This window comes from Chlamydotis macqueenii, chromosome 12 (assembly GCF_036417535.1).
Source record: "Chlamydotis macqueenii isolate bChlMac1 chromosome 12, bChlMac1.mat, whole genome shotgun sequence".
Lineage (NCBI taxonomy): Eukaryota > Metazoa > Chordata > Aves > Otidiformes > Otididae > Chlamydotis > Chlamydotis macqueenii.
In genome coordinates, this window is record NC_141567.1 from 16,495,087 (window position 1) to 16,511,007 (window position 15,921).

The 15,921-nt window shown below is 58.3% G+C and overlaps 2 protein-coding genes across 3 annotated transcripts; both read left to right on the top strand.

The window, feature by feature from the left end:
• Positions 1-4,294: 4,294 nt before the first annotated feature.
• ISLR2 (immunoglobulin superfamily containing leucine rich repeat 2) lies at positions 4,295-8,156 on the top strand. The gene is made up of 2 exons (XM_086757668.1): positions 4,295-4,512; positions 4,997-8,156. Exon 2 carries the CDS (start codon positions 5,003-5,005, stop codon positions 7,100-7,102), a length of 2,100 nt encoding a protein of 699 aa, XP_086613794.1. The 5' UTR covers positions 4,295-4,512; positions 4,997-5,002; the 3' UTR covers positions 7,103-8,156.
• A 3,043-nt stretch (positions 8,157-11,199) lies between these two features.
• Positions 11,200-15,419, top strand: ISLR (immunoglobulin superfamily containing leucine rich repeat). Of its 2 annotated transcripts, none has more exons than XM_086757288.1 (2): positions 11,200-11,283; positions 12,607-15,419. In XM_086757288.1, exon 2 carries the CDS (start codon positions 12,615-12,617, stop codon positions 13,863-13,865), a length of 1,251 nt encoding a protein of 416 aa, XP_086613414.1. In that variant the 5' UTR covers positions 11,200-11,283; positions 12,607-12,614; the 3' UTR covers positions 13,866-15,419. The 2 variants fall into 2 exon arrangements, with proteins under 2 accessions (XP_086613414.1, XP_086613415.1); XM_086757289.1 differs by lacking the exon at positions 11,200-11,283 and adding an exon at positions 11,437-11,460.
• The last annotated feature ends 502 nt before the right edge of the window (positions 15,420-15,921 follow it).

Genomic DNA, 15,921 nt, shown 5'->3' on the forward strand with positions numbered 1-15,921 from the left:
AGGTGGGCGGGAAAGGGATGCGATGAGGACCTCCTCCTTGAGAGGGTGTGCAGGGAGCTACCAGGCTGGGAAAACTGTGAGGAGATGGGGAGAAAATGTGACCCCCTCACTCTCGCTATTCTGGTAGCCCCCTGGGAGCAAATGGTGGCCCGGAACGGTTGGAGCTTGTCCCACGTCAGGGAAGAATTGGGGCATATCCAGCACTGCACAGTAGTTTGTAGGGACCAACACAGAAGGAGCCGTCACGACTGCAAGGTGGCACCCAGGGCTTGTCACTAAATTCAGACAAATGCCACCTCACCTTGGGGCTTCTCTGGTGTCTGATACAGGGTTGTGCGCAGGGAGCAGCCTTTACAAGGGGCACAGCCGGAGGAGAGCAGACCCCATCTGTCTGCTGTCACTCGCCTCATCAAAGTCTTGTAAAACAATAGTGAAGCCAATGGGCTGCGGGAGCCAGATTAGCCGATTCTTAGCCCTGAGCTGCCGTAAAGCTCACTCACCCGCCAAGAACAGGGTTTGTCACCACGGCGTGAGCAAAGCAGCATCCAACCAGCCCCAGCACTGGAGGAAAGGGCTGCAGCTGGGGTACCCGTGTGGGGTGAGGGCTCCCCAAAAGTCGCGCCAGCTTCCACCTCCAACTGGCAGCTCCTACGCACTCCCAGGCTGGCACGGTCACACTTGGGCATCCCTTCCACCCGCAGCTGCCCCAGGAGACTCCTCCTCCAAGGCAGAGATGTAAGGAAGAATCGGTGTCTCTCTCTCTCTCTTTTTTTTTTCTTTTTTAAGACCAATAAATAACTTTACTGAATTAAGCGAATCTCCTGAAATGATATATAATATGCTGCTTGCTTGATTGGCTGTTATTAATAATGCATTGCTCAATCTAAACCATTCATAAAATGACTCCCCGCTAGCCCCAAGCAAAGTGCTTTGGGACTCAGGCAGGGAAAGAAAAAAAAAAAAAGCAAGAAGGAGCAGCATAAATCCTTTCTGTTTATGAAAATGGATTTCTTCCCCCAACAATCATCCAAAACTAATTAGAGCCAAAGGGCCAGTTCCTCTGCATTTGATTACACCCTGTGAGATAGCTCAGAATGACAGGCCACGGTGGGTGGAAGTCCAAGGACATACCCTGAGAAGAGTTACCTGGGTTATATTTAGAATAAAAAAACATCAGCCTGCTAACACCTGAACTGTTTTGCATCCCACAGAGCATCAAGAGCAAGAACAGGGTGATCAGGACTCCTAAATTCGTGAAGAAGTGGTGAGGCAAAGCTGAGGGAAACCTTGTCTAGATGGAAGAAGTCACATCATCTCTGGCCAGCCAGGTCGCTCCTACGGTGGTGGCTCATGCACTCACCTGATCTCACCTGAGGGCTGGGCTTGGGGCTAGAAGCTAGAGAAGCCAGGAGAACCCAAACTGGGGGCTTGGCCTTCTCCTTAAACAGGCAATACCTCTGACCAGCATGGTGAGGGAGCTCCTCCCTCAGACACCAGTTGGAGGTTAACGGTGTAAATCAGCAAACCCTCGCTGACCCAGTGGCTTTTCCAGCTGCAAGGCTGCCCTCGTTTACACCGGCAGGAGATGTGCCCCCAGAGCTGCTGTGGTCCACACCAGCTGTGGACCCGGCCCACAGCCCAACTTCCACTTGTCACACATTCAGGAGCGTGCTGAACCTTAGGGTGCCTGGGGCTGAGGCAGGTGTGGTGTGAGAAGCCTGCCCTTCCATCCATCCATCCATCCATCCATCCACCTATCCTCTCATCCATCCATCCATCCACCTATCCCCTCATCCATCCGTCCATCCATCCACCCACCCATTCATCCATGCATCTACTAACCCATTTTTCCATCCATCCATGCCTCCATCCTCCACCATAGGCTCTTGGAGCTCTCATCCAAGGGGACCAAAAAGCCACCGCAGAGTGCTGTTTTTATTCCCTACACTCAGCCGATGGGAAACTGCACAGGAGGTGACACGAACCCCAGACCTTGCACCCACGGGGGAGGTGAATGGATGGTGTAACCCACGCCATGCTGCTTCACACGAAGATGCTTTTGCAAGTGTGCAGGTCAGAGTCTGGCCCTGAGCAGTGGGAGGAGGGATGCGTTAGCCATCCCATCACCCATGCCTCATCCCCTGACCCATTTCTAGCACAACATGCTGCCTCCAATGCTCCTGAAAAGCTGCCACTCTATCTAGGACACTTGGGTTTCTTCCCCTTGCATGATGAATGAAAGCATCTCAGGAAGAGCTCAGCGTAGTGCAGTGGAGAGCAGCCAAGCCAGAAAGCAATCATCTCCGTGTTGGCCACGTCCTCGTGGTATTTTAACCTACTTTTGTGCTCCTCGAGGCAACTCCGCAGTCCCATGTCTCCAACCTGAGCTCTGCAGCCCAAGTGCCAGCCATGGGTCAATACCATCGAGGGCTGACCCATGGTCCTGCAGCCCCACAGCAGTGTGGGGAGCCTGGGACTTGCCGTAACCTGTTGCACAGCAGGAAGGGGTGAGGAGCAGTGCGGGAGATGCTGAGTCCCAAAGCGCTCCTCTGCTGACCACAAGACTCCTGGCTGTGGGGCTCAGGAGAGGCTGACAGCCCGTGGGTTTCCAGGGAGCATGCAAAAAGGGGGGAAAAAAAAAAAAACACGCCTATAAACCACAACTCCAAATGTCTGATGCCGTAATTCCCCGAGCTGCAAATCGCTAGTGCTTGGGAGAGTGTCACGGTAAGGGTGAGGGCATGCTTGGGCGACCAGCCAGCCGCTGGATGGGAAGGGAGTGAGTCACCGCTCAGTCCCCAAGATGCTGAGAGCACCACGGCGGTTCACGCTCTGCTCCAGAGGCAAGGGAGACACGGAAGCCCTGCAGACATCCGCGCTGGATTTGAAGCGATGCCTCCCTCCTGCTTGACCCCTCCGCAGATCCCCCTCCCCAAAGCAAGGTGGCCTCATCCATCTGCTTGGGACGGCCCCCTTGGACCATTCCCAGGGCTTTTCTGGGGGACGTCAGGTGGGGACGTCAGGGAGTGTGGCGACAGCTGCAGCGTAGGCGGCCGCGGTGCAACACTCGCAGGATGTTGGTTCACCTGCGTGGAAGCAAGGAGGTTTTGGCGGCCACGCATCACCCAAGCACCTCGCCCACCCTGTGATTGCAGGGCTGAAGGGAAACTGAGGCACGACCCGGGGCACCAGGCATCAGGCTGGGGGGCTTTGGGCACGGCTTCTGGGTGGATGGAGGTGCCTGGAGCCAGCATCGAGGGTCAGATCTGGCATTTTGCTCTCAAGCAGCTTCTCCTCTCTCCCCTTTCAGCCAACCACTCCCCCCCCCCCCACCGCAGTCCTTGGGAGAAAACGCCCATCCCCGTGGCCTCGGGGAGGGGGATGCGGAGCCAGGCTCTCCCCGAGGGAGAAGTGACCGGGCTTTTACACAGCCTGCGAGCAAGCAGAGGGGAGGAGAGACCCACCCCCAGCTCGGGTGGGGCAGGGATGGAGGGATGCGGAAGAGGGTGGCGGGAGGCTGGAATCGATCCCGCTCACAAAAATCAATGATTTCTCGGGTTTCTCATGGCGAGGGGAGAGGCAGGGGACAGGTTTGGGGTGGGAGGGGGCAAGAACAGACCCCCACGTCGAGGAGAAACCACGAGAGAGGAGGCTCCCCATTACAGCGCCTTTCCACGGGGTTGAAACCTTCAGGAGGAAGATGAGGGAGAGCGGCCCCGTCCCGGGGGGGCCCCCGTGCCCGTCCCATCCCCCATCTCTTGCCCCCCTCCTCTCAAATGCACAAAAGCTTTTTGCAGTCCATTAGCGCCCTCCAGCAGGGAACCCACCCGCGACGGGACGGGCCCACGCTGCTCAGCGCCCGCAAAAACACCGCATCGAGCGCGCGAGTGGGGTGGGGAGGCAACGAGACCCCGTTTCCCCGTACACAAAAGGGCTGCGGCCCCGGGATGTCCCGGGAGGACGGGCGTGACCGTGTCCCCGACGGCATCGTGGGATGGGCGGGGGGGGGGGGACACGATGCCGGGGGAGGCAACCCGGAGGGACAGTGGGGAGGGAAGGCGGCTGCTGCGGCGTTTATTATGGTTAATTTAAAAAAAAATCATACTTTTTTTTTTTTTTTGGGGGGAGGTGCCGTGCCCCCGCCCCGAGAAGCAGCCGGTTCGGTCCCCGGCGGAGGCTGGCGAGCGGTGGTGGTGGGTGGGGGGTGGGAAAGGGGGGCGGCGAGGAGGGAGGGGGCAGCCGTGCGGAGGGGGAGGCTGGCAGAAATGCTAATTCCTCCCCTCGCTCGCTCCTCGGCAGCCCCAGTGCCCGTCCGGCGCCGCTGCGGCTCGCAGCTCAGCCCCGGAGAGGTGCGGGGGTACCGGTGGGGTGTGGGTGCGCCCCCCTCACCCCCCGCGCCTCTCACCTGCCTGTCCGGGCTGGCGGAAAGGGACGGGGCTTCTGAGGAGGATGAAGAGGACCAGTTGCGGCGACGAGAAGGGCTGCGTGTTGCTTAACGCCACTTAGGAGCGGGTGAGGTGCGGGATCACACCCGGTGCGGGATAGGGGGGGTGGAGGGGGGGGGGGCAGGGGAAAGGAGAAAACAGGGAAGGAGAAAACTAGGGAGAGACGGAGAAGGGAGGGACAAAAGTGGGGAGAGGAAGAGAGAAAAGGCTGGGAGGCAGAAAGAAAAAAAAAAGAAAAGCGAAAGAAATAATAGAAAAAGGAGAAATTAAAGCAGAGGGGAAAGAAAATAAAATTACTTTTTTTTTTTTTTTAACCGGAGGGGGACGAAAAGTGCAATCGACTCAAGAAAAAGAGAGTGAGGAGAGCAGGGAGAACAGAGGGGAAAGGGAAGAAAACGGGGGAGAAGAGGGGAAGTTGGGGGTGAGAAGGGGCGAGAGGGCGGCAGCCGCGGGGAGCCGGGCACAGACAATGGGGCGCGGCCCCGCCGCCGCCTCTCGCCGGGCGGGGAGGGGAGACCGGAGCCCTGAGAGCCCCCTGTGTCCCTTGGCAGGGGGAGATGGCCCCGTTGCTGGCCCTGGGGCTGGTGGCCCTGCTTCGCCTGGCCCGGGCGTGCCCCGAGCCCTGCGCTTGCGTGGATAAGTATGCCCACCAATTCGCCGACTGCGCCTACAAGGATCTTCAAGTGGTGCCCACGGGCTTGCCCTCCAACGTGACCACCCTCAGCCTCTCGGCCAACAAGATCACCTCGCTGCAGCGGCGTTCCTTCGTGGAGGTGACCCAGGTCACCTCCCTCTGGTTAGCGCACAATGAGATCCGCTCCATCGAGGCTGGAACCTTCGCCATCCTGGTGCAGCTGAAAAACCTCGACATCAGCCACAACCAAATCGTGGACTTCCCCTGGCAGGACCTCTACAACCTCAGCGCTCTCCAGCTGCTCAAGATGAACAATAACCACATGGCCCAGGTGCCTCAGGGAGCTTTCCACACCCTGAAGGACCTCCGCTCCCTGCGCATCAACAACAACAAGTTCACCGCCCTCGCAGAGGGCATCTTCGACTCCCTTAGTTCCCTCTCCCACCTGCAGATCTACAACAACCCCTTCGAGTGCTCCTGCAAGCTCCAGTGGTTGAAGAAGTGGATGGACAGCACACTCATCTCCATCCCCGAGAAGGACTCCATCGCTTGTGCCCTCCCGGAGCAGCTCCGAGGAGTGCCGGTGGGGAAGATCCCGGACATGCAGTGCACCTCGCCTACCGTGCAGCTCACCTATTACCCCAACCTGGATACCACAGAGCTTTTTGATGGCTTCACCCTGACGTTGCACTGTGCTGTGACAGGCACCCCGCCGCCTGAAGTGAGCTGGAAGATCCGCACCTCCAGCCAAACACTGGAGCTCAACGGGAACCCGAAGGAGAGTGCTGGGAAGGACCTCCCCAAACAGGACCCTGAGCGCCTCTTGGTCTTCAAGAATGGCACATTGGTGATTCCCCACCTGAGCAAGCGGGAAGAAGGCACTTACACCTGCCTGGCCACCAATGAAATGGGGAGCAACCAGACCTCAGTCAACGTGGCTGTGGCGGGCACCCAAAAATACCCTCTGCAGCCTGGGAGGGACCCACTGGGGGGTAAAGCACAGCCGGGTGACAAGAAGCCTGGGGCCAAGGGAGCAAAGAACAGTGTGCTCATGCCAGACGAGAGGAACAAACCCCTTGGTCCCACTCGGCAGAGCCAGCCATCCTCGGCAGCTGGGACAGAGTCCATGGGAGATGGGCAAGTCCCTTTCCAGCTTCCACCCTTTGAGAAGAAGTGTGGCTCCACGCAAACCAGCAAGTACATTTCCAATCACGCCTTCAACAAGAGTGGTGACTTCAAGCAGCACACATTCGACCTGGGGGTGATTGCCTTAGATGTGTCAGAGCGTGATGCCCGGGTGCAGCTCACGCCCACCTACATGCAGCCCGAGAAAGTCCACCTCAGGATGCTCTACCTGTGCCAGGAGAGAGGCCAGGGCCACGCCTTGGTCCAGTGGTCCAAGATTGAGGAAGGGGTGAACTCGTACTGGTTCCAGGGCTTGAACCCTGGCACCAACTACTCCGTGTGTCTCACCTACCTGGGGGAGGACTGCCAGGTCCAAGTGGTCTTCACTACCAAAAAAGAGATCCCCTCTCTCATCATCATCGTGGTCGTGAGCATCTTCCTACTGGTGCTGGCCACCTTACCCCTCATGGGGGCCACGTGGTGCCACCTCCTCTCCAAGTACCAAGGGAAGACCTACAAGCTCATCATGAAGGCTCAGAACCCGGACCAGATGGAGAAGCACATGGCCGCCGACTTTGACCCCCGTGTCTCCTACCTGGAGTCTGAGAAGAACTACAATCCCAGCGAGGTCGGGGAAGCGGATGTGGGAGAAGAAGACGAGGAGGAGGAGGAGGACGATGAAGGAGGCAGGCGGAGGAGGAGGAGAGAAGCTGAAGGGGCTTCGGAGCTGGAGCGAGAGGAGAGCGTGGCAGCCAGCTCCATGGCGGAGTCACAATCCAAAGCCAACGGCGAGGAGTTTGAGGTTCGCTCCGAGTACAGCGACAAGCTGCCGCTGGGTGCTGAGGCCGTCACCATCTCCCAGGAGATCAACGGCAACTACCGGCCGCGGCCCCGCTGAGCCCCCCCGCACCCCTTCCGCCCCCCACCCCCTCTCCCTGCCGCCCCCCGTTCCCCCCACCCCGGCCTCCCGGGGCACCGTCGCTGCTTTTCCTCTGGAGAAAGACCGAAGCATCCTCGGCGAAGCCCGCCTGCTCTTCCTCCTCCTCCTCTTCCTCCTCCCGCAGGTGGCGGGGCCCCGGGGAAGGGGCTTCGCCCCGGGGATGCTCGATGCGGGCGGGACATTTCTCCCCCGATTTCGTTTCCGTTTTCGGTACCGTCGGTCCTCGCTCCCGCCTCGGCGGCCACATCGCAACGATTCCCGGTTCCCCTCCTGCCTCTGCCCTCCTCTCGCCCCGTATTTTCTTTCTCCTTAAAGAAAAAAAACGAAAAAAAAAGAGAAAAAAAAAGGGGGTGACAGGAAAAAGCCCAGTATCCCAAAATCTTTTTACCTTTTTTTCTTTTTTTTTTCTTTCCTTTTTTTTTTTTTTTTTTTTTTTTCCTGGAAACGGTTGAGTCCACGGCGGGTTCCTGCCGCTCCTCCGTCCGGTCCCGCCGCTCCCTCGGTCCCCGGTGAGTCCCCTCCGTTCCCCAGTGCGGTCCTGCCGCTCCCCTCTGTGTCCTCTCCGTTCCTCGGCGCGGTCCCCACGGCTCCCGGCCCTTCCCCTCCCCGCTCCCCGGTGGGTGCCCATCGCGCTCCGGTCCCTTCCCCGTTTTCCCCGCCGCGCTCCCCCCGCCCCGTTCAGCACCTGGAGGGGCTGGACAGCTCCGCGCCCCCTGGGATGGAGGGGGCTGCCCGACTACCCCTGCCCCACCTGCCCCCCCCCGGCCCGGCGGGACCCCCCGATGTGTGTTGGGTAGAGTAGCCTTGTAGCCAAGTGTCTGTGCCGTAGACGCGCCCGTGCTGCCGGCGGGCGGAGGGCTGGGCCCGGGAAGTGGGGGGTTCACTGCCGCCCCCCCCACCAAAAAAAAACCCCACCCCTGTTTCCCGGGAGCCCCAGGGCCGGCGAGAGCCGCGGGCGCCTTTCTGCGAGCTTCTGTCTGTGAAAGAGTCAATAAAAGGGATTGAAAGTGGAGCCGAGTCTGTGCTTAAGGGGGGCGAGGGGGAGGTTGCTCCCACTGTCGTGTTCCCCCCACCTCCCCGCTGCCCCCAGTGCCCCCAGTACAGCCCGGTACAACCCCTGGTACAGTCCCCGGTACAGCCCAGCACGGTCGAGGGGACCCCGAGGAGGTGGGAGATAGCACAGACACACATCGCCGCAGCTACAGGCAAAGCACGCACACGCACACTATAAATACACATATATATATATCTACCCATACACCATGCACTCATGCAGTATATATATTATATTTCTGTATTTTATACGCATATTATATAAAATGCACACACATACTATATATAGGTACATACACTCAGTGCTGTATACACTCATTTTATGTATATATACACACTGCATATACGCACAATAAATTGTTAGATGCACTCACTACACACACACTTCGTGTGCATTCAGTCTGTACACACGCTATAAATATGCATCAATACAGCATATGTATGAAAATATAATAAACAAAATATATTATATACTCTGTAGACACACACTCTATAGACTCACTGTATAGAAAAATACAAACAATATTTCCTCCTGGCACAGACACTTACCGATGCTCACACATTATATACATACACATGCAGCAAGAATACATACAATATATACATACAAGTGATACAGGCTCTGTGTATCTATGCACACGCAATAGGTGTGCTCAATGTATGCACAAACACACGCTAAATACCCGCACCACCCGTGAACACACGTGTTCTCTCTCGATGCACCCCCGGCACACGCCCCATGTGTCTGTACATACATGAGCATGTTCCCATCCGAGCCATGTTGGGGGGGCTTGGGTAGGGGTCGGTGTCACCCCGGTCCCCAAGCTCTCCCAGCCCGGAGGCTGAGGGTGTCAAGAAGGTGGATTTGCACCCCCCTTCCCAACCCGGCCAGGAGCACTCCCATCTCGGGTGATTTAAGCCCACAATTTTACGGCGAAGATTTAAGGCTGCCTTTGATTGCTTTTCTTATCTGGAGCTGCGAAGCCAGACACCCTCCTTGCGCCCCTGCTTGAGAGGCGGTGTCCCGCCCTCACGTGGGGACGGTCACCCCCCTCGCCAGCACCCACGAGTGGCCCCTGAGGCCCCACTGATGCCCTCACCTCCCCAAATGCAGCCTCCGCAGCCCAGCAGAGCCTCCCCCAAGCAACCCCTCGTTTCTCCAGCCCCCAAAGGATGGCTTTCTATTTTAAGTCCGGCCTCTGCATCTTTCTCCTGCGGCAAAGAGTGTGGGGGGAGACAGACAAAGCAGGTAGGCAAGCGAAGATGTAACGGGTGGGGGGGGGTGCCCACCCAAATCCCCCAAATCCTGTGAATTTCAGGCGGCTCCGCGGCAGCCCAGGTGTTTGCTCCAGCTTTTAAAACCCCGTGCCGAGCAGAGACTCTCCCTTGTAGACAAATCCCCTTCTGCGGATACACTTATAATTGAGTTTCACGCTTAGGAACATACAAGGAATAGAAAAAGAACAATCATTTCTGCCTCCATTTAATTAGAGAGTAATAGATTCCCCCGCCTAACGTATCTACAGGGAATCTGGCCGTGATGAGCTACCTACAGACGCTGGATTAGGCTGAGATTTGCTCCTTTTCAGGAGGGCGCTAATTAGCACCCGGTGCCCAAAGGCTCGAGAATGGGTCAGGGACAGTGGCATCCTCCTACCCCCTCCGTGTCCAGGGAGTATGGAAAGGGTTTGTCCTGGAAAGGGTTAAAGCATGTGGGCAGGGTGGCTCAGTCCCTCCTAAGGCGTTAACCCTGATGCAGAGCCCCTCACCAGCCCCGACGTGCCCACGAGTGATGGTGACCACCTCTCTCTCCAGCCAGATGTCAGCCTGCCCTGCTCCTGGCTGCTGGGCACCAGCAACACCAGCCCCACTGTGGGGAGGGGTCAGGAAGCAACCCTCTGTCCGTGAGAGCATCGCACCCAGGAGGGGCAGCGCCAGCCCCAACAAATGCATTGTAAAGCAGGTCCTGAACCCCACGGAGAAAATCCTTGGCACGCCCGCACGTCCTGCAGTAGCTGGGCTGCAAGCCCGCCCGATGAGCTCCTCTAGATTCAAAATAATCCCCTTCTCCCTCGCACAGTACTGGTTTTGACCCCCAGCTCGTTCACAGCCTGGCCTCACCGACGGCCGCGTCAGCACAATTGCGAAGACAAGGGTTGAAGCTCTCCTGGGGGGGGGGGGGGGGGCGTCCAGCTGCCCCCCTGCTCTCCCTTCACGTTGCTCAGGGACTTTTCTGGCTTGCTTCGGGCTGGAGGAGCCTTGCACCTCCGCAGACGCCTTGGCAGTCCCATGCTGTGGGCGACGTGTGCCATGCTTCTCCCATGCCGGCCCCGCAGCGAGCTGGGGGTTTCCCACCAGAGATGCCCCAGTTCGGCCAGCAGATGCATGTGGGGAAGGCAGGGAGCGAGAAGTGCCCAGCATCCCGGCCCTGGATGCCCACCTCTGCCCCAGTGGTCCTGCCAGGCAGGAGGAGGGGGCCTGCAGGATGAACGCCCCATAATCTACTTCTAAAAGCTTTCACCAGTTTCGGTTTGTTTTTTATTTTTTGTTTTGGTTTGTTTTTTGTTTTTTTGTTTTTTTTTTTTTTGTTGCGGGGAAGAGGAGCGGGGTCTGGGTCACCTCGCTGCACCTTGAGGGCTCGTCCTCCTGTCACCCTCACCAGCCTCTGGCCACCCACCCACCCTCCTTCCCCAGCCCCACACAGCCCTATAGCGGGGCATCCTGCTGCCCCCGAGACCCCCAAATCTTTCATCCCCCTCTCAGAGGCAACTCACCGTCCTCCCCCTCCGCCGTGTCCCCCCAGCTGTCCCCTACAAGAGGCGGGACGTGCTGGACCCCGAGATGTGGGGCTGGGGTTTGGATGCTCCCCCCCCGAGCTCCGGGGGCGGGCGGAGGAAGGGCCCCCCCGCAGACGCTTTTCCACAGCGCGAGTGGGTCGGTGCCATGAAAAACAAAAGGGCCCGGGGGACGGGGAGGGGAGGAGAAACTCGACTAGGGCCGAGGGAACCGGAGGGTCCCGTTTTCCTCCCCCCGCACCAACACCAGAGAAGCGAAGGGAACCGGGCTCCATCCCCCTGCGGCTGCCGGTGAGGGGGCAGGGGGGCCCGGGGGGGAGCGGGGGGGGTCCAGCCCCGGGGCAGGGCCGAGGAGGGAGGGCGGGCTGGGCGGTTATTCACGGCTCTGGTATGCGGCGTGCCGGCCCCGCTCCCCCCGCCCCCGGGCTGCCTGGGCCCGCCGGGCGGCGAGAGGGGCGGCGGGGAGAGGTAACGGCGGCACCGGGGTGGGTGGGATGGGAGTGGGGTGCAGGGACCCGCCCACAGGGGTGCACGCCCGGCATCGCCTCGGTCGGGGTGGTGGGGGTCTGCTCCTGCAAGCCGGGGTAGGGACGGATGGGGGGCACCCCCTAAAAACACCATCCAGGGGCTTTAAACTCATCAGCCAAGGGGCATCCACCCCCCGGCCCCCTCCATCCCCACCCCCCGAACCCCAGTGCTGGGCGTTCTATCCCTGCAGGACAAGACCCTTTCTGTCCCCTTCCCCCCTCCCAAGTTGTTGTGTGGGTCTTATTTACCCTCCCCATTGCCAATAAAACGCACCACCCCCCCCTCCTTCTCTCAGTGGCAGAGTTGGGGACTGGCAGGAGCAGGAAAACTTGCCTACAAGGCTGAAACAAAGGGGTCTCGCTGCCAGCTCCTCGCAGAGCCGCAGTTAACCTCTTCCCTGGTGGGACACGGCTTCCAGAGGCCGGGAAGCGAGCACGCACAGTCCCTTTCCGCGGCAAGAAGAAGGGGAGTAAGGAGTTAGCTCAGAAATATTTCCCTCTGAAGACTTCCAGCAGCCAGGGACCCCACACTCTCTTGCTGAGAAAAAAAAAACACTCGAGAAGCTGTTTTATTTTTTTCCATGACATGGAAAAATATGGAGATGGAGGGGGTTGGTTTGAGGTCTGAAAGCATGCTGAAAATCTCAACAACTTGATGGTTTAGGGGAAGGGTGGTTGTGAAAGAGCTGTGGTTGCTCTGTTTCCCCTAATTCCAGCCTCAGCAGGGTGAACTCTGAACCTCCAGCTCCCACTTTTCATCCCAAAACCTGGGGAAATACCGTCCTGGGGATGCGGGGGGTGGGTGGTGGGGGGGTAGTATTTCATCAAAGATCAAAAAGGGAGGGGAAGGAAAGAGTTTAGGGGGACGTTCCCCACTCACGTAGGCAGTCGAAGGCTCTGTTTTTGGCGAGGAAATGCCTTCTTCAGATTAGGGAATATTTCAAACAGCCTTTTCTAGCTGAAGTGCTGGGGATAATCACATGGATGCTTCGCTCTTCCACTGCTTCCTCTTAGTATTTGGCAAGAAAAAGCAGCTCCTCATCTCAGCTTGACCCGTCTCGTTCATTCCCCCCATCTCTGTTCCCAGGAGGAAAGATGAGGCCCCTGCTCTGCTGCCTGGGGCTGGCTGTGCTCCTGGGGCCCTGCCGGGCCTGTCCCAGTGCCTGCTCCTGCTCCATCAAGAAGAATGGGCGGCTGCTAGCTGAGTGCGCCTACAAGGATCTCCAGGAGGTACCCAACGGGTTGTCCTCCAATGTGACCATCCTCACTCTGTCGGCCAACAGGATTGGCTGGTTGGGGCAGGGCTCCTTCACTGACGTTCCTGAAGTGCAGTCGCTGTGGTTGGGCTACAACCAGATCGGGCTGGTGGAACTGGGGACTTTCGCCTTGTTGGTGCACCTGAAGAACCTAGACCTGAGCCACAACAAGATTGCCGATTTTCCCTGGCAGGACCTCCGTAACCTCAGCAGTCTGCAGATCCTGAAGATGAACAACAACCGGCTGTCCGGGCTGCCCCGGGATGCCTTCCGCTCCTTGAAGGACTTGCGCTCCCTCTGGCTCAATGACAATGAGTTGACCACCTTGGCCGAGGGCACCTTTGACAACCTGCCCTCCCTGTCCCAGCTGCAAATCTTCAACAACCCCTTCAACTGCTCCTGCAAGGTCTTCTGGCTGAAGAAGTGGACTGAGAACACCTCCATCTCCATCACTAAGGGAGGGTCTACCTTGTGTGTGGCTCCCAGCAGGCTGAAGGGCAAGGCGGTGACAGACATTCCCGACCACCACTGCGTTGCCCCCTCTGTGCAGCTCACCTACCTCTCCAACCTGGACAACAGTGTCACGTACGATGGCCTCACCCTGACGTTGCACTGCAGTGTGGCAGGCAGCCCTCCGCCGGAGATCAGGTGGAAGATCCAGACTTCCAGCCGCCGTGTCGAGATCAATGGGCCCAACGTGGCACGGGATGGGAACGTCAAGCAGAGCCAAGAGCGCTTCTTGGTCTTCAAGAACGGCACCATGGCCATCCCCAACTTCAGCAAGGAGGATGAAGGCATCTACACCTGCCTTGCTGTCAACGACGTGGGCACACGGGATGTCTCAGTCAATGTGGCCTTGGCTGGGTCAGAGAATCCAGCTGAAGACCTGCTCCGAGATGACCCCCAAGCCAGTCACCTCGGGGGTCGGAGCTGCTATAAGGGGGATGAAATGGATCCTTCCGGTGCCGGAGAAAAGCTGGTTATTGTTTACCACATGCCGAGGGAGTCAAAGAGCAGGGCTGGAGGAGCGGTGCCCCACGTCCACCTGGGGACCCTCCTGCTGGCTTTGGGCATCGCGCTCCGCTGTTAAAGGGAGGAGGAAACGGTGCCTCGGGGCTTCCCCCTCTTTCTGTAGCATTTATCTTCACGTAGTGCCATGCCTTTGCTGAGCTTCTGGGAATTGTGGGTGGTCAGGAGTCAAAGGGGGCCGAGACCCAGGTCCCAGGCTGGTAGTTCAACCCTTCCTTAGATAGGGGTCAGGGCTGGGCTCTGTTACTTGAGAGCTTCCCATAAGCTCAGGTGATGTAGAACAGTTCCTCACTGTGCTGCCGCTTTCCCGGCATCCAAATCTGCCGCCTCCTGACTTATCTCCCTCCTGAGACCAAGACGCGGCTGCAGGATTAAAATCCACCCTCAACAGGGCGACCATCACCCATCCCCAGAGCCCACTACCATGAGCCTGCCTCCACCTGCAGCAGCGAGCTGTGACCAGGGAGGGGATCTCTCGCAAAGAGGATCCCATGGGTCCAGCAGCACCAAAGATAGCATCCCTGCTGTGACCAGCACCTGGGCCCTTGGCCAGGCACATCCTCCCTACCACTAACCTCGTGTGGAGCACCAGGAGCAGAAGGACCAGTCCGAGAGCAGAATAGCCTCGCCATGGGGTCCTGGGGTCCCAGGACGCACGGCTCTGGGGTACAGAGATACGATGGTTCTTTGTAAGCAGGATGGGTATGGTAGGACACGTTGGATCAGGGGCCACGGGGCTTGGATCAGGGCATTTTTGTGGAGCAGGATAAGCTTTTCCACAGGCTTTGTCCCTGCAGGAGCACAAAGGGCTCCTGCATGCTGGGAGCATCCATGGTGCCCACGCCCTCCCTGCGTCGCAGGATCAGGCCCTGCCACCCTCAGTACCTCTCCCAGATCTAATGCAGCTGATTTCCACCCCCTACCCTCTTCCCCTTCAGTGCTGAAGCCTCCGGTCCAAAACGCTCGGCTGGGCTGGACCTACTGAGCTGTGCTGCTCTGACCCCGGCGGGGAGGGATTGAGCTCAAAGAGACGAAAATAATTTCCCAACACTCCTCCCTGATGGGAAACCGAGCAGGGGCTGTTTGATAGAGCAGGAGGAAGAAAAATAGGGGAAAACCCAGATGACAGAGAGAAGCTGAGCCGACCTATAAGCCATAAACTCAATCCTTAAGTGCTTTAGCGTTCCCACGCGGGACATCTATACCATACTTGGCTGCCTCGGGTGCTGGGGGACCCTGTGTTTCATGGCAGGGGGGCTTAGCACCTCCATCTCCCCCACCCCGAGGCACGAGGCAGGGGGCCAGCTCTCGTGCCTTCTGTCAGCGCTCGCCTGTGGTAGCCACCCTTGCCTTGTAACCGAAGCTGTACGGACAGCAATAAATAACTTTTTTTTTTTTCTTTTTTTTTTAAACAAGCTGGTGCGTGCTCCCTCTGTGTGCCCTCAAATACCCTGGACCCAGCATCATTTAGGGTACCACAGCCTACCACCAACTCCCCTAAAGCCCTCCCTGCATTGTAGCATCCCCCCATGGAGGGAGGGTGCTTTTATAGGGTACCCAAAACTTCCCCCATCACTGCCTGTGGAAGGCAGCAGTGCCAAAACCAGCTGAAAACCAGCTGTCCAGGAGCTCAAGCCTCCACGCAAGCTCTCCAGTCCCATGATCGGGTGTCCAGCCAGCTCGTAGGGTAAGCAAAGGGGCAGCTGAGGAGCTGCCACACGTCAACACCGTCGGGGTACGGCGCCGAGGTCTCCACGGGGGTCCCGAGCCCAGAAACAGCCGGCGGCTTCTCGCACGAAAGGCCTTTGATGCTAACAAGCAGGCGCATATTTTTCCCATTACAGGCAGAAAGGATGAAAAACATTACGGCCCCAATGAGAGTTTTGGTTTCGTTTCACAGGATACAGCTTTTAACGTTAATTTTATCCCAGACAGGGTCCTCCCCTCCCTGCTTGCCCAGGAATAGCGGGGTACAGGAGCTTGTTCCTGCAACCTCAGCTGGGAACAGGATCCAGAGCCTGGGATAAGGAAAAATAAATTCAGGCTCTCAGCAGCCGTAAACCATGCCTGAAAGTCTCACCCTGCCTTGCAGAGGCACTGCTCCCCCCGGCTTTGCT